The sequence below is a fragment of the Onychostoma macrolepis genome, chromosome 10, assembly GCF_012432095.1.
Source record: "Onychostoma macrolepis isolate SWU-2019 chromosome 10, ASM1243209v1, whole genome shotgun sequence".
NCBI lineage: Eukaryota > Metazoa > Chordata > Actinopteri > Cypriniformes > Cyprinidae > Onychostoma > Onychostoma macrolepis.
Window position 1 is genome coordinate 1,003,117 of NC_081164.1, and position 18,676 is coordinate 1,021,792.

Sequence of the window (18,676 nt, forward strand, 5' to 3'; positions counted from 1 at the left end):
ATTTAAAAATAATATATTGAAAGTAAAGGCCCCAAAGCAGAAACGAAAGTGAATGCACCAGTGATCACTGACAAACAAAAACATGTGATCGGTGAAGCAAAAATATTCAAAACACCAGAACTTTCTCAGTTTTGTGCCTGTTGGCTGTGTCTGCATAGACAGGAATCAGTGACAAACTAAAATCAGTGTTAATACTGTACTGCAGCAGTAATCAGGAGGTATAGAGAGAGCCAATGTATCACTAATCAGAGCGCTACTTGCACAATTATCTAAAAATCACGCAGGAGTATGTCTACTGGTTTGAATCCAATAAAACATGCAAGATTTGAATCTCAGTAATGAAAGCTGTACTGACTTTTGGTTAAACAAAGTTCTGGTAACACTTTAGTATAGAGGAACAATGCTAGTTGCTTATTAGCATGCCTATTATTAACATATTGGTTGTTTATTAGTGCTCATAAAGCACATATTCTGCATGACCACATTCTACATCCCTAATCCTACCCAATACCTAAACTTAATAACTACCTTACTAACTATTAATAAGCAGACAATTAGGAGTTTATTGAGGCAAAAGTCATAGCTAATGGTTTGTTAATAGCGAGAATTGGACCTTAAAATAAAGTGTGACCAAATTTCCTCTTGTGGGGTCTGAATTTCTAATATAATAAATCTGAACTGTTTTACACATATACTTTACTGTTTAGAAGTAATGCATTTACTGTGAGGTGATACTATTTTGAATCATTAGAAGTGATATTGCACAGGGATGAACTCACTTCTGTTGTATGCTGAATGCGAATCTGTTTTATTCTGCTATTCATTATTGTTTATAGTAGTATAGATGTCATTAGTTTACAAAATAAGAATAAATGTGTTGTGAACATGAATATGAATAAATTGTAAAGGAATACCTTACCTAAAAATGAAAAATCAGATTTTCTTTGTTTTGTGGATTTTTTGTTTATATATATATATATATATTATGAATATTATTATTTTGAATCTTTTAAGCTCCAAATTGAAAAAGAATCACACTAATATATATATAGCTTTCCTGTAGCTCAAATAGTAGAGCATGGCGCTAGCAACGCCAAGATCATGGGTTTGATTCCCAGGGAAAGCAAGAGCTGATAAGATGTAAAAACTGTAACTTGAATGCAATGTAAGTCGCTTTGGATGAAAGCGTCTGCTAAATGCATCAATGTATGTATATATATATATATATATATATATATATATATACATACATTGATGCTCATATACCGGATGCTCATATATATATATATATATATAAACATTTATTTCATAAGGATATTTCCCCATTTTAAATTCTTATTATCCAATAAAAGGTTAGATTTTTGTGAATTTTTTATAAAAGATCAAAAGGATTAACAATGCAGATTCATTTTCACAGCCTTCTTTGATCATATTTACCAAGGGTGCCGATATTTTTGCCCATGACTGTATATATATATATATATATATATATATATATATATATATATATATATATATATATATATATATTAAAAAGTGGTCTTTATGTATTTCTTTACTGACGATCTTGACATCCCCTTAGGTCTCTTTGCCACATTAATGCAAGTCATGAAAGAAGTCTGATTTAAATTATGATTCTACAAATTATTCTTTTAAATCATATCTTTATTCAGTTGATCGACAATCTGAATCTGTGTTCTGGTTCTTGAGTTTAATTTAATGACTGGAGGAGACAAATATCACTTCAGAAGTCATATATATGATATGGTGCTTTTGCATTGGAAGAAAGAAAGTCATGCAGGTTTGGAACAACAAGAGAGAATAATGACAGAAGCTTACTGAAACATTTTCTAAGTAGATGGTAAGTACATTCCAGTGTCTGTGTGTGTGTTTATCAGATGTGAACGAGTGTTCAGAGGAGCCCGGCATCTGTGCGTACGGCTCCTGCTTCAACAGTCTGGGCAGCTTTGAGTGCGTGTGTAAACCTGGATTTGTGCTGTCAGAAGACAGACGCAGATGTTATGGTAATTTGTCATTAACCTGTTTATGTGACTAATCTTGTCTGGGTCATATTTCAAACAAAATTAACAGTAAAAAAAAAAAAAGAAATTAGTTTTTTTATTAAGAAAACAAAGCCTATTAGGAGCATTAAACATGAATATGACGTTTCTGATTACAGATTACTGAAACTGAATTAAACTCTACCTTTCCATCTTTTTTGTTGAATTTATGAGGTGTTACATTACATGTTTCAGTAGTGATATTTTTTGAAGTAGTTAAAACAGGTAAGTTAAACAATTAAATAGAAATGATTCCCTTTTGAAACTGTCACTCACGTTGCATTGAATCACGCTTAGCGGAAACATTTTCCACCAAATACTGAAACCTAATTCATTAACATTCGTGCAGTTGCACAAATCTATAGCATTTCTATAGATTCTATAGATTGCCAGAACCACCTCAGCCCTTTCGGGTAGGGCCTACTCCACAGCAGAACAGGTGGGCTCAACACTTTACACTATGGCGGTCCTCCAGGTTTTCCAGGCTAAACTCCTCTGAGCCATGGACGAGTCCTGCCCTGATCCAATGGCTTTTAGGCAGCTTGGCAGCGTGACTGACCTGGCCCTGTGCACCATAAAGATCACAGCCCAGGCGATCGGTGGGTTGATGGCCAGTATGGTTAAGCTGATGGAGATTAAAGATGCAGTGAAGACTCCTTGACTCCCCAGTCTCCCCCACCAGGCTGAGAGAGAGATTGTTGATGGTTTCGCAGAACTCTTTGCCACATCTCAGAAGTCGTTGCAGGCCATGCGCCACTTCCTGCCTAGGCATTTCAGCTCAGCAGCTCTGCCGCCTCAACAGCCTGTGAAACGAACTCTGTTGCCCACCTAGCCTCAGTCCAAACCAGAGCCTGAGCTCTAACATCACCCTCTGCCTACCAAGGCAGCCATTCTGGATGCTGAGTTTGAAACAGATCCTCATGCAGATTTGATTCGTGAGATCTTCGGGAAGGCAGAGGTAGACCTCTTCGTCTCAGGAGACAACTCCTATTGCCTAACATTTTTCTCCAAGGAACAGGATGTGCTGTATGCCTTTCACCCGGTCACTCTGCTCCATCAGGTCATTAGACGGGTCAGGGAGACCGGATGCTCAGTCCTACTGGTGGCTCTACTCTGGCAAAGCAAGTCATGGTTCCCTGACCTGATACAGCTGTCGTCAACAGCACCAATTCGTCTGAGGAAAGACCTCCTCTCTCAAGTGAGAGGTTCCCTGCAGCATCCCTAACCCAAGTTGTGGAGCCTACATTTGTGGCCCCTCAATGGGAGCCTTAGCAGCTCCCTGTGAAGGTAGCCAACACTATAGCAGAGGCCAGAGCACTGTCTACAATGCACCTCTATGCCCTTAAATGGTCTGTCTTCTTCGACTGGTGTGCAATCTGAAACAAAGTCCCATCCTGACAATATTAAAGTACTGACAATATTGTCCTTTTTACAAGAGCTGCTGGATAAGGGGTACACCCCTTCCATGCCACTCCTTCCAGTATGCATGGTGGCTATCGTGCTAAGCCACACTCTTGTGGCTGGCTAATCCGTAGGAAGAAATTAACCAGCCTCGCCCTCATACTGTTCCTACTTGAAACCTGACAATTCAATTCAATTCAAAAGCTTTATTGTCTATCGCCAATGGGGAAGAAAATTGTCTTTAGACAAAAGGCTCAAACACACAAACAATAATCATCACAGCAACACATTGCATACAGTGCCCTCCACTAATATTGGCTCCCTTGATAAATAGGAGCAAAGGTGGCTGTGAAAATAAATCTGCGTTGTTTATCCTTTTGATCTTTCATTCAAAAAATTCACAAAATTCTAACCTATCATTGAAGTAAAACAATTGAAAGTGGGGAGAAAATCTCATTGTGAAATAAATGCTTTCTCTAGTTCATATTGGCCACAATTATTGGCACCCCATTATTGCAATGTCCTTTTCCCAAGACAGCAGCCCTGAGTTTTCTCCTGTAATGCCTGAAGAGTTTGGAGAACACTTGATAAGAGATCAGAGACCATTCCTTCATGCAGAATCTCTCCAGATCTTTCAGATTCACAGCTCCATATTAGTACTTCTTCTCTTCAGTTCACCCCACTCATTTTTCTGTAGGGTTCAGGTCAGAGGACAGGGTAAGCCATGCCAAAAGCTTCATTTTTTGCTCAGTGACCCATTTTTGTTTTGATTTTGATGTTTGTTTTGGATTACTGTCCTGATGGAAGATCCAACCACAGCCCATTGTAAGATTTCTAACAGAGGCAGTCAGGTTTTGATTTTTTATCTGTTGATATTTGAGAAAATCCATGATGCCATGCATCTGAACAAGATGTCCAGGACCTCCGGCAGAAAAGCAGGCCCACAACATTAAAGATCCAGCAGTATGTTTAACCGTGGACATGGGGTACTTTTTATCCCTGTTTGTACTAAACCCATCTAGTGGGTTTGCTGCCAAAAAGCTCTTTTTTTAGTTTCATCTGACCATAGAAGTTTGATGCCATTTGAAGTTCCAGTCGTGTCTGACAACTGAATTTGCTGGAGTTTGTTTTTGGATGAGCGAGGAGAATTTTTCTTGAAACCATCCCAAAAAAGATGTGGTGATGTAGGGGCTGTTTGATATATATTTTTTAGGCTTTCTGACCCCAAGACTCAACTAATCTCTACAATTCTCCAGCTGTGATCCTTGGACAGTCTTTGGCCATTCAAATGCTCCTCCTCACCATGCATTAGGATGATATAGACAGATCCTCTTCCAGGCAGATTTGTAACATCTTTAGTTGATTGGAACCTCTTAATTATTGCCCTGATGGTGGAAATGTGGATTTTCAGTGCTTTAGCTTTTGTCTTACAGCAACTTTCTATTTTGTGAAGCTCAACAATCTTGTTCTGCACATCAGAACTTTATTGTTTGGTTCTACTCTTGTGATGGATGATTAAGGGAATTTGGCCTTTGTTTTCTTTATATTTATAATCCGTTGGAACAGGAAGTCATGGCTGGACAATTTCATGGTCCTAGTCTCCCCGGTGTGCTAAAAACATGTAAATATTAATGGGAATATAGATATTTTACTCCTAAGAATTTCCAGGGGTGCCAATAATTGTGGCCAACATGCATTGGAGAAAAACATTTATTTTATCATGAGATTTTCTCCCCACTTTCAATTGTTTTACTTCAATGATAGGTTGGAATTTAGAATTTTTGAATGAAAGATCAAAAGGATAAACAATGCAGATTTATTTTCACAGCCACCTTTGCTCAGATTTACCAAGGGTGCCAATATTAGAGGAGGGTACTGTATATCCCCTTAAAAACACACGCAACTATATTAATACTATATTTAAAAAAAAAAAAACATTTTAAGATCCTATTTAAAATACCAATCGCTGTTGAGATAAAGGTTTTCTTATACTTGGTCCTTTTCATTAAAGGCACTTTATACCATCTGCCAGAAGGAAGTAACTGGAAAGAACTATACAGGGGATAATAACAGAGGCTTTCTTCTTTAACTCCACAGTAAAAAGATCAGAAAGAGGTGTTTGTCTCTCACCAATTATTTTACCCCCCAACATTTATAATCCTTAAAAGTTTGTTTTTGCTTTTAACAGAAAGAGTTTAACCAGGGTGCAATATTAAAAGTAAGAACAGATTCGATAAGTGATTTATATAAGACCATCAAAATGTCCGGTCCCACTTTATATTAGGTGGCCTTAACTACTATGTACTTACATTTAAATTAATCATTTGGTACAATGCACTTATTGTGTACATACATGTTTTTACATTGTACTTATATTTTTAAAAATACCTATATGTAATTACATCTGTAATACATTTTTGTACTTACAATTATAATTACACTGTTGAACCATCCCTCACACCTTAACCCACCCTTAAACCTACCCATACCACCAAACCTGTCCCTAACCTCCCCGTATCCCCCTCAATAGCAGCAAAAGTGTTTTGCAATACAGTATGAACACAAAAAGTACATTGTACTTATTCTTAAGTGTAAGTACATATTAGTTAAGGCCACCTAATATAAAGTGTGACCAAATGTCCTTTTCAATGTTAAAACTCCTCAGTTTTCTCAATAACCCTAAACATAAGCCTTTTTTCCAAATGAAAATTCAGAGTCAATCTCTGTACCTAAATATTTAAAAGATCCCACCTGTTCAACTTCCTCTCCATTAACTAACAAAGGCTAAGGTAAGGTTAAGGTTAAAAGTAAGTATCTAATGACTGAATATCCTTTACACATCCCACCAGTGCCATATCATCTGCATATTTTATAAGCGTCAAATTATCATTATCACAGGTAATTTTGTTTATATAAATAGAAAATAAAATTGGTGATAAGACACACCCCTGTAGAAGGCCAGAGTTTAAAACCACATTCTCTGACTTTTTGCCATTTACCAATACATGCTGTGGACGGTCCCGTAAAAAACTGTTAATCCATAAGATAAGAGTTTGGTGCACCTGCAACTCCTCCAGCTGCCTCAAACGAATATTTATTTTCACAGTATTAAAAGTGGATGAAAAATCCATAAATAAAATCTTAACACAACAATCTGGCGCATCCAGGTACTTTCCAACTTAATCCATTAGAGTGAGGGAGGCATCTTCAACTCCATGGCCAACTCTCTAAAGCCTACGGTCTGGGCCCTTCGAGGCCCTCCGTTTGAGCCGCTACAAGTGGCCGACTATTGGCCCCTGCTGCTAGCTTTAGCATTGGTCAAGCATGTGGGTGACTTGCATGCACTCTCAGTGGGTACTTCCTGTTTGGAGTTTGGGCCAAATGATTGTAGGGTCGTCCTCAAACCCAAGCTAGTTTGCATACTTAAAGTGCTCGTTCAGAGCACAGGTCACCACTCTGCTAGCTCTCCCCTTCTTAGAGTAAGTGAGTAAGTCAATTTTATTTATAGAGCACATTTCAATTCAGTTTACACTGACCAAAGTGCTGTACAAAACAATCATAAAATACAGTAAAATATAAAATAAAACACAAATTAAAAAATCCAAGACAACAATTACTAGTCCATAAATTAAAAATTAGGAAAGGCTATAGAATAAAGATGTGTCTTGAGTCTAGATGTAAAAACAGAAATAGAAGGAGCACTCTTAATGGCAAGTGGCAACTGATTCCATAGCCGTGGAGCAGCAGCTGCAAAGGCACCTGTCACCTTTAAACTTAAGTTTAAAGCTATTAAGCTATTAAATTAGCTGTATTAACTGAAGAGTCAAGCAGAGTATTAGAGTAAGAAAGAGTAAGGCAGGATCGAATGCCATCAATCTTTTCGATGAAAAACCTCAAAAATCCCTCACAAATGTCAACAGATGGTTCTGCTTCATTAGAAATGTGGGGATTAATTATTAAATGTATAGTACTGAACAAGATTTTAGGGGTATGAGAATATTTACTGGTAATATCAGAGAAGAATTTACCTCTTGCCTTTCTAGCTGCTTTCTGAAAGTTCACCAGGGAGTTCCTAAAAATTTCGAAAGAGACAGTAAGATGATATTTTTTCCATCTCCTCTCTGCTTTCCGACAAATCTGTCTAAGTGGAATCATCCAACCATTGTTGTGATTTAAATTTTGGGGATTTGCAATTAAGAGGAGCTATAGAGTCCAAAATATCTGAACAAGAAGAATTAAAGAGAGAAATTACATTTTCTGGGCTTGAAGATTGTTCAGCAGCAGCTAAAATTGCAGTTGAAACATCATTTCTTTTATACATATCAGAAAACTGATTTGCAGTGAGAGAATTAATACAACAAGAATAAACACCTGTATTTTTAGCAGTATGTATAAAGCTAGATAGTATTACATTGAATACAATGGGCTTATGATCTAAGAAAGAAGCAACTTCAGTATTTATATTATCAGTGGAAACCCCATATGACATCAACATGCTGAATAAAACCAAAAGAATCCAAAACATAAGTAAACTCAGTGACCATAGGCTTTCCAGGACAGCAGACGTGAATATTAAAATTACCCAGAATTAGCAGATGATCATATAATGTAATGATATGAGATATGAAATCAGAAAACTCCTTTATAAAATCCTTATCTGGCTTTGGAGGTCTGTAAACCAGGACACACAGCAACGGAGTGGTGGGAGATTCTATCAGTACATGTTGTGATTTAAATTTATAAAAGTTCTCAGCAAAGATTGTCTGTATTTTATACTGGTTCCTAAAAACCATAGCCATAGATGACTCATCAGCTCCAGTCCATGTCTCAGTTAAAAATAAAAAGTCTAAAACGCGGCAGGAAAAAAGTCATTCAAAATAAGTCTTATTAGAAACAGACCTGGCATTAACCAGGGCCATATTTACGTGAGAATGAACAGTTTGTATCTGTGATTGTTGGACGTACTTGAATGGAAGAAGGTTTTGGAGATTCACACCTCTGCTTTGAACACACAGTCTTCAGTTGTCCGATTCTGATCCATAACGATGGGCAGATAATTGGCGTATCTCACATCCCACGAATGCCGAGTCAGATAAAGGCCATTATGTCGAGCGAGAAGTGAGGAAGAGCAACAAGAGGATTGCACCAAGGAGAATTCTCTCCTAATTCTCACGTGGATACCTCCGCGGTTACCCCTCTTTCTGTGACATTTCCGCTGGTAGATGATACAGCAAGGTAAACGGCGAACACATGTCACCGGTGGATGAGAGAATGTCGAGTGGAAACAATCATGCGTGACGGGGCAGTCTCTAGATCGAGTCTCCAATGAACTTCTGATGTGCAACAATATTTAACGATCATAAGTTATGATAGCATCAACACAGTGTATTAACAGTGGCAGCAGAAAAAACATAGATAGCCAGATCACCGATCAGATCTGGTATTTAAAAACTAATGAGGCAGACGGCAAGCCAACAAACACACTGGCGCCATCTTGCTGAGGTTTCCGGATGCCAACTGAAAAAAATAACTTTCTTTGCCCGGTTTGCACCCTCAGGACTTATGTGGAGCACTCTAGCCAATATCGGCAGTCAGAGCAGCTCTTTGTGTGCTTTGCAGGCTGCTTTTAAAAGCTGCCAGTTATGAAGCAGAGATTATACCACTGGATAGTTGATGCTATAGCCCTGGCTTATGCTTCAGTGGGCTCTGAGTGCCCCATTGGAGTGAGGGCTACTCCAGTAGGGGAATGGCCTCCTCCTGGGCTTGGTCCAGTGGAGTTTCCATTGGGGATATTTGTGAGGCAGCTGGCTGGTTGTTGGATGTTATAACTTGGATGTCTCTGACCTTCAGGCATGGATCTTGTCTGCTTAATTGTCTTGCACCCCCAGTAAGTGGTCTACTGTCTTGACTAGTTAGCCTATTTTTCTTAGAGCCCTTGTGACGGCGCCCGAGAGCTGGGCTCGGAGGATGGCTTCTATTCTGTGCTTATAGCAAGGTGCTATGGTATATCGTTCCCCAAGCATGATTCAACACAACGTGAGAGACCATTTTGACAGGAAACGCTCCAGTTACTACTGTAACCTTGGTTCCTTGAGATAATGGGAATGAGGATTGCATGCCCTGCCATGCTATACATAGGCACTTATATAGGCAGTTGGCCCCGCCCATTTTTACAGGCTGAAATGACATTCACGTTCACCAATTAGGCTTCAGTATTCGGATTCAAGCATGATTCAATCATAGACTGTAAAAAACATGGACGTAGTGTCCGTGACATCACCCATAGGTTTCTGAAGAACATTTTTGAAGCTCAAAGTGTATGAAGCTCAAGTGTGCATTTTTGAAGCCCTTAGCAGCGTGCCACTCCCAGATAATCGAAAATAGGCAAAGAGGCGGAACGTGGGTGGAGCCTAGCTCAACGGTGATGACAGCAGCAGCAATCCACCTGTCACTCAAGTGGCCACTCTCATAATTATGCAGAACTTAGGCTTAATATAATTTAAACGGATGAGTTATAAAAAAAATTCACCCCCTCACAGTTTTCATGAAGAACGAAATTAGCTATATATACCAAAACCACTTTTTGTACCAGGCTGTAAACATGTTTTTTCTGCTGTAAAGTTTTACATTTTAACATGGGGTGTCTATGGGATTGACTCCCTTTTGGAGCCAGTCTCCAGCAGCCAGTCGATGAAAGTCACTTCCGTGTTGGTTTCAAGCGAGAGACCAGAAGGTTGGCGCTTGGATTCAATGCAAGACTCATTCCCGTTATCTCAGGGAAGCAAGGTTACATTAGTAACCAGAGCGTTTTCTGACTTTGCTGCATGACAGTTTATTCATGCTCTCTCTCCAAAATCTGCATACAGTAGCAAATTCAAATCTTCCTTTAGGAGTTCTAAAATCACATTGTTTCTAAACGTGTGTAAGAAGTAGTTCTACACATGAGTATTAACAAATACGAAATATGTCTTCAAACAAAACATTATTGTCATTCCTTATATAATACTCACTCACTGACTGTTTGTTGTGTTAGACACTAGAGAGAGCTTCTGTTTCACACGCTTTGAGAGCGGCAAGTGCTCTGTCCCGCAGGCATTTAACACCAGCAAATCCAAGTGCTGCTGTAGCATCATGTCCAAAGAGGGCTGGGGCGACCCCTGTGAGCTGTGCCCTAAAGAACAGGACGGTACCAGAGCTCTCATCTCCTTCATGATCAGTTACACCACCACAACATCGCTCCAAAATCCTTCTCATTGTTTCATGTTGTGTGTGTTCACAGCTGCATTTCAGGATCTCTGTCCGTTTGGCCATGGGACCATTCCTGGTGCTGGGAACACACGTGTGGGTAAAGACAATACTGTACTTGTTGGCTGTGTTGTAACAGGTCAGGTTTTACTGCTGAGAATGTGAAATTTAGTGCTGTGCCAAGCCAAAAGTTTGAAAGGAAGACTGTGTGAAGAGTTGATGTGTCCTAGAGATTTTAAATTAAATAATAATAATAATGTAAAATAATGTAGTAATATATATATATACTGTTCTGAGAATTAAGACACCCAAGTTGTCTGTTGAGAAGACATGAAACGTAAAACCCAGAGTGCACAAAAGTTAACCTGTTGGATCAGGAGTGTTTAATTAGGGTTGAATCTAAACTCTGCAGGGCTTCGGCCCTCCAGGAATTCAGTTTGATACCCCTGCTATACAGGCTGACCGTGCTGTATCACTGTGTGTCTCAGACTTAAACGAATGTGTGGAGAATCCAGAGATCTGTGTGAACGGCCGCTGCATCAACATGGATGGCTCCTTCCGCTGCGAGTGTCCCATGGGCTACATGCTTGACTACACAGGAACACGTTGTAATGGTAAAGAGAACCCTGAACTGTAACTTTTAGCAAAACCATTTCTAAAACTTACTTTAAAAGTACTTTTGTTTGCACCATCATTGAATGTATTTTTCACACCACTATGAACTCTGTCTTCCTGCTTCTTGTTTGTTGTCATCGTTACTCATTTGATTTCATTATGTTTGGGTGTGTGTGTCTAATTATTATGTGTACTTAAGCTCTTTGTGTTTCATTGTTGGGTCTTCGTCTCTATGTGGTTGTGTTGGATGTACTGTTGGAATTACACTGTGGATTATTTTTCAGAATACAAGACAATATTTTGTAGAATGTTGCCCACAACCACCACAAACATTAGGTGTGTTCGACTTGAAGCGGCGCTGTGTAGAATGATCAGTGTATGACATCAAAGTACCGCGAGAGCGATTCGAAAGCATAAGGATCTGTCGGCTCTCTTATCGCTCTCATGGTACTTTGATGTCATACACTGATCATTCTGCGCAGCACTGCTTCAAGTCGAACGCACCTATTGATGGAGAAATCACATGACTTCAAGTCACTTCGGCTGCAAATCGGCTGAGATTATGCAGATCCCTTCTCCAGTGATATTAGCTTGACATTTTGCTAATCTAGGGGGCTGTGGTTCTTGTTGGTGTGGGTTTCCTCTGGGTGTTCTGGTTTGCCCCACATGCAGATCAGGTGAATTAGACATGGATTGAATGTACAGAATTTGCTGATCCATTATAAAAAGTATCTCAGCTGGGTGATCATCTCATTATCAGCCTATTGACAGTTTATTGAGAGTTTGAATTTTCGACTTTTTCAGCTAACAGCATTCTGTTCTTTGTGTGTGTGCAGATATTGATGAGTGTTCAGTGGGAAACCCCTGTGGAAACGGAACATGCTCAAATGTGATTGGAGGATTTGAGTGTCTGTGTGAGGAGGGATTTGAGCCTGGACCAATGATGAGCTGTGAAGGTCAGCCGACAAAATCATCTGAACATCTGATGTGACATCTTTATTTAACCAGCTTCAGTGTATTGATGTGTGACATCATTAAATTAGAATTTTTTTTCTCTTCTGTCTATATTTGACATAGCTGCCAATTGATTTACCCAGATTAATTACATTATATGCTAATTAATTAATCAAATTAAGTATCATTTTCAGTATTTGTTGTGACAACCCCCCAAATGAAGATAATTCAAATGCATGCCATTATTGTTGCTAATGAGTAAATCATTAAATAGTTAAACATTTGCATAGAAGTACATATATAATTATTATTGCATACAGTAATCCTGGCTAAAACAGATTATTCAGTCTGTTATTATATCTGAAATATAGACTGAGGGACCTTTCACATAGGACGTGTTGCTGTGTCCATCTTTGACTGATTGTGTGTCATTGCTGATTGTCCAGATGTGAACGAGTGCAGTCAGAATCCTCTGCTCTGTGCGTTTCGCTGCATTAACACTTTCGGGGCTTATGAATGCAGCTGTCCATCTGGTTACACTCTACGAGAGGATGGACACATGTGTCAGGGTACAACTCATCAATAATCATTTGTTTGGAGTGAAACTTTCCAACCCTAAGCGATTGTAATATACAAGATTAATGTAAGTTCATATGTGTATTTACGTGAGCTCCCTTGTGTTCAGATGTAGACGAGTGTGCAAATGATCTTCATAACTGTGACTCCAGAGGAATGCAGTGTAACAACTTAATTGGCACCTTCATGTGTGTTTGTCCAGCCGGGATGATCCGCAGGATGAATGACGACGTGTGTCAAGGTAAAATCTGTTTTTAAAATCTAATTTTATTGAACTGATATGCATTGCTGTTCATCACTGTCACGTTTATGTTCCTGTTGGGTTCCAGTTTTTCCTTATTTGGTCATGTTCCTGTTTATTTGTTCCTTGCTCATTTTGTTTCCATGGTTACTAATTCATTTGGTTCTCTTTCAGGTGCTGCTGGTTTTGTTCTCGTTTGCTTGCTCTATTTAAGTCCTCAGTTTATCCCCAGTCTTTGTCTGGTATTGAAGGTTTTTAGTTTGATGGTAGAGTCTAAATCTTTCTCCTGAGTTTATGTTAGTGGCTTTAATAAAGTACCTGTTATCTATGCATCTTCGTCGAGCACCTACCTCTACATGAACTGCGTGACATTTACAAAGACACTGATGGAAAAAAAATATGTTGAATTTACAAATGATAATGAGTCTGCATATTTTATAATTCGTACCCATTTTAAATTGAACTGGCTTTGAAAGCCTTGCATTGTCATGGGTCGGTACAGGCACAAGGAGAGAGTTGAGGTGAGGATCTAACTGCATCAGTCATAATGGAACAAAACAAAAACTCTCTGGAGCATAGAAAAACCACAGGACCAATGCAGAAGATAAGTAAACCAAACTATACATTGATAAGAAAATTTAACTAGGGTGATGCTGCTTCAGACGGAACCAAAGGATTGATTCAGATCCAGGGAACTAGACTAAACCTAGGAGGCCGGATGGAACCAGTGAAGGAGGAGGTTTCAGGGAACTGGTTAGAACCAGAGTGTACAACAAGCCAGGCAGGACCAGGGAAACTACAGAAAATACAGGGATGAGAGCATGGGTGGGGGAACCCATTCCATCAGATCAATAAGTGTGCTCACAAGCTGAAGGTCTGTGGCGGGCATCGAGTTGGGGTCTGTGGTGTTCAAGGTGCTAAAGGAATGGTCAAGAAGATGAGGAACGGCCTCTATAGCCAGGACCTCCAGAATTGAGACCTCTTGGGCCACCAGATGTGGGAGCTCTGGAGGGAGATTCTCCTCCACCTCACCCACTGATCTCCACTCCTGTATGTACTTACTCCACATACTCACAAAAGGTCCCTCAAGAACCAACCCTGGGCATGCGTGCCTTCGTTTGAGCATTGAGACCAGTGTGGAGTAATGAACAGGTGAAATTGTCAGGTAGTGGGTTTGGTAAGCAGGATCTAAAAGCTCACTAGTCCTCTAGGAGAAGGAGGTGGACTTCAGGTAGATCCATAGTTTTGGGTCTGTTGTTCTGTCACAAGGAGAGAGTTGAAGATCTAACTCAGGGTTCCTCAATAGGTGGCCTGCGGGCCATATCTGGCCCATGAGAGAAAAATGTTTGGCCCGTGCTAATTTCAAATAATGTGGCATGATGCAGCATCAGACAGCGATATCTGACACCGTGCCTACACCGGACACAAGTGATTTAGAGTTCTTAAAAGTTCTTATTTGAATACAAAAATGTTCATAATTGTTTGAATAAAAAATACTACAACAATAAAAATAGCAGAAGCAGCAACAACAACAACAACAAGAGCAAGCATTTTGGTCCTAACATGGTCAGTGGCCCTTGGCTCAGTATTGTTGGCAGAATTTGTCCCTCTATGAAAACTAATTGAGGAACCCTGGTCTAACTACAGCAGATAAGACATGACATGCATATAATTTGAACAGACCTTTTTCAGAATTTAAGCAAAAGCATAAACCTGCAAAATGTAACAGGAAATAACTAGTTAAACATCACAGTGGACATCCATCTGTGGACAGTTATTCATATTAATGAACAAATCATGCTCACAACCTTGTGTTTACCAGCTTGCATTCCTTAACATTTTTCTTTTAATGAAAAGGTCAATAGAGAACTGTAACACAACCCCTCTTGCACACCGCAAGGGATTGTGGATAATATCCAGAATATACACAGCAAACATAAATACATACTTTGAAGCAGATGACATGGGCACCAACATAACCTCAAGGTTGCCCTATGCCCTACCAGAATCTTAGTCCCCATAATGAAATATACACTAGTCAACTAGTGTACTAAAATAAAATGCTGCCATCTATTCAATATTCTATTTCAGTTGGAAATACGTCATGATACTGAAGTCGGTAGCAACTTTGGTTCACACAGACACATGTCTAACAGGGTATTACTTAAATGATTAGTGGGAATTGTGGGGTTGATTAGTGGATGTAGGGTTGGGTATGCAAATTGAAATCACCAATACATCCAACAAATATACTGATCACACTAGAATGGAAAAGAATGTCTCTTTTATTCATCATCATTTACCTTTGTAATTATATTTCCTCTTTACAGATGAAAATGAATGCTTGACTCGGCCTGGGGTTTGTGAGAACGGTCGATGTGTGAACACTGTGGGCAGCTACACATGTGAATGTGGCGTTGGATTCAAAGCTGACTCTACAGGCACGCAATGTCTTGGTAAAACCTCTTTCTCGACTCTAAATTAAAAAAAAGCTGACCATAGCTGTCAACTAGCGGTGTGTGATATTAACAAGAAATGAAACGCCTAGGGCTTCTACTGTGCTCCTGGGGACTCGCTGTCCTGCTAATTTATTTTCCAGTGATGCTGAAGAGCTTGATCAGCTGGTTCAGGTGTGATTGATCAGAGCTAAACTCTGCAGGACAGTGGGTCCCCAGGAGCAGGGTTGAAGACCTATGGTGTAGCGCATGGGCTCGCAGGGCAATTTTAAACTGTGATTTTTTCCCAGAAAGCCATTTGGCCAGAATGAAATGTGCTATGCCACGTGTGTTCATTTTGCATTACTGTGCATTGTAAGTCTCTATTGTGATGTGAATCGATGAGTGCTGTGATGTTTGTCTCTCAGATTACAGGAGAGGCTTGTGTTTCACGGAGGTGGTGCACAGCATGTGTCAGATGAGGTCCAGCAGTGGTGCTCCGGTCAGCAGGTCTCAGTGCTGCTGTAGTGGAGGCCGTGGGTGGAGGGACCAGTGTGAGCTCTGCGCTCCGCCTGACACTGCCAGCTACAAGAAACTCTGTCCATACGGCCACGGCTACACCACTGACGGAACAGGTGCAGACACTGAAAATCACACTCATGACCAGCTTTTCTAAAGCAGACGTAGCAGCAGTGACCTAAAGCTCAAATCTTTCTGTTTGGTGCGTTGCAGGCCTTACCAATAGTTTATTTAAAGCTGCAGTTTGGTTTATTTAATTTTTTTGGTTGAAAATGATCCAAAATCAAATTTTGAGAAAGTACACATACTCCTCAAAACATTAGATTCATCCACGCTGGAGCCGTGCCGGAGCACAACCCACGTACAGATGATAATTCTGCAAATAACTGCAATTGCAGGATAAAGAGGCAAAACTCTCGGACTGCAGCTTTAAAGACTCTGAAACTATGACACGTTTTAAAATCCAAAGAAATACAGGCAGCACCATAAGTGGGGTGCAGGGCAGGCCATTAGCTCAAAGTCCTAGACCTAAAAAATAGGAGACATTCTTTGATCTCTGATTTTAGTATGGGACAGCAGCGGAAGCAGAGAAACAGCCGTATACATGTGTAGTAGGGCTGGGTGATATATCCACACGATATTCATGCGCTGGTTCCGTGATTAGCGCTAAATCTCCATCACCTGTTTGCAAATAGAGCGCCATTTAATACAAAGAGCCTTAGTTCACTGACAACCTACGCAATTTCGCGTTCATTATCGCAGATGAATCACCTTCGATAATGAACGCGATATTGCGTAGTTTGTCAGTGAACTACGGCTCTGCGTATTAAATGGCGCTCTATTTGCAAACAGGTGATGGAGATTTAGCGCTAATGAGATGCTGATGAGATGCGCATGAATATCGTGTTCAATATTTCGCACAGCCCTAGTGTGTAGCATTACAATCAAGTTCCCTGTGTGCTTCATTTGTTCATTTGTCAGTAAAGCTTTTTGTCTGCCCACAGATATAGATGAGTGTAAGCTGATTCCAGGTGTTTGTGCCAACGGCGTCTGTATCAACATCACGGGCTCTTACAGATGCCACTGTAAGCCAGGATACGTCGCCTCTGCTGCAGGAACCGCATGCGTCGGTGTGCCAGTAACACTCAGCACCGCTTTATAACCCACGCTCATTCACTCATTCACCCTCGCTCATCCTCATCCATGTGAGGTATAGGAGCATTACAGTTGGATATTCCTTGTGATGATTGTGTGACTGTGTTTCAGATGTGGATGAATGCGGTATGTCCCCGAAGCCCTGTAACTTCATCTGTAGGAACACGGAGGGCAGCTATGTGTGCTCCTGTCCGCGGGGTTACACGCTGCAGGACGACAGCAGGACCTGTAGAGGCGAGGACGAGGAGGACTCTCTTCTCATCTTACAAATATTCTCTGCATAACACAAGATCTACACAAAGATCTCAGAAATGTGAAGTTTTCCTGTGTTTAGTTATGTTCAGTTAGAGTTGACGCTTCCTTACTGCTTTGGCGTGTCAGTATTCATGTTTATGAATGAACGCGTTGTATGTCTGATACAGCAACGGTGGTGTCTTTGAGGAATGAATTGGTAGTTGATGACAGAGCAGTCTGCTTCGTTTACTGACCATCATAGTAAGCCATTTTAGACCGTGGTGTGCAGAAATGTCCTTGAGATGTTTAGCTGCCCTCACAGAGTGAAAGCAGTGGTTTGATTTGTAGATGTGGATGAATGTCAGAGCGGACAACACAACTGCCAGTTCTCCTGCGTCAACACCATCGGTGGATTCACCTGCAAGTGTCCAGCGGGCTTCAGCCAGCATCACACGGCCTGCAGAGGTGACACACACCTTCAGATGAGCCTTTGACAACACCAGCAGGAACCTCTACATCACTGCATGACTAAAACACAAGCATTACATCATTACATTACATTGATCATCGTAACTGAAGCAGTACGTCAGTCAGGGGAGTGCGACCTCCTGTGATGTTTCTTTCTGTCCTCACTCAGATATTAATGAGTGTCTGTCTGCGGGGGGTCCGTGTGGTCAGCGGGGCGTCTGTCTGAATTCAGTGGGCAGCTTCAGCTGTGAGTGTCCACAGGGCTTCAGTCTGGACTCTCTCGGCCTCAGCTGTGACGGTACGGCTCTGTGTGTGCGATTCAAATGTTTTCACTGAATTCTTCTGTAGTAAGTTTTCCTTCACCACGTCCATCATTTGTGTGTAGTCTAAATGTAGGCTACTGTAAGATTACTGTAAGACTGTAAATGCCAGCAACTGAAGCTAAGCAGGGTTGAGCTGGTCAGTACCTGGATGGGGGGCTCCTGGGAAAACTAGCTGCTGCTGGAAGAGGTGTTAGTGAGGTCAGCAGGGGGTGCTGGGTGGGTCCTAACGCCCCAGTATTATAGTGACGGGGACACTATACTGTCAACAAACACTGTCCTTCAGATGAGACGTTAAACCGAGGTCCTGACTGTCTGTGCTCATTAAAAATCCCAGGATGTCTTTCAAAAAGAGTAGAGGTGTGACCTCAGCATCCTGGCCAGATTTGCCCATTGGCCTCCGACCATCGCGGCCTCCTAACCATCCCTGTATCTTCTGATTGGCTTCATCAC

At 40.6% G+C, this 18,676-nt stretch overlaps 1 protein-coding gene across 1 annotated transcript in view; it reads left to right on the forward strand.

The window, feature by feature from the left end:
• LOC131548785 (fibrillin-2) overlaps positions 1-18,676 on the forward strand; it is a 112,599-nt gene that overhangs the window by 85,772 nt on the left and 8,151 nt on the right. The window contains exons 49-61 of the mRNA XM_058790358.1: positions 1,899-2,024; positions 10,495-10,647; positions 10,741-10,806; positions 11,195-11,320; positions 12,158-12,277; positions 12,722-12,844; positions 12,961-13,092; positions 15,423-15,548; positions 15,956-16,162; positions 17,051-17,176; positions 17,313-17,435; positions 17,784-17,900; positions 18,073-18,201. Coding sequence (XP_058646341.1) covers positions 1,899-2,024; positions 10,495-10,647; positions 10,741-10,806; positions 11,195-11,320; positions 12,158-12,277; positions 12,722-12,844; positions 12,961-13,092; positions 15,423-15,548; positions 15,956-16,162; positions 17,051-17,176; positions 17,313-17,435; positions 17,784-17,900; positions 18,073-18,201 — 1,674 coding nt within the window. The remainder of the gene's footprint in view (positions 1-1,898; positions 2,025-10,494; positions 10,648-10,740; positions 10,807-11,194; positions 11,321-12,157; positions 12,278-12,721; positions 12,845-12,960; positions 13,093-15,422; positions 15,549-15,955; positions 16,163-17,050; positions 17,177-17,312; positions 17,436-17,783; positions 17,901-18,072; positions 18,202-18,676) is intronic.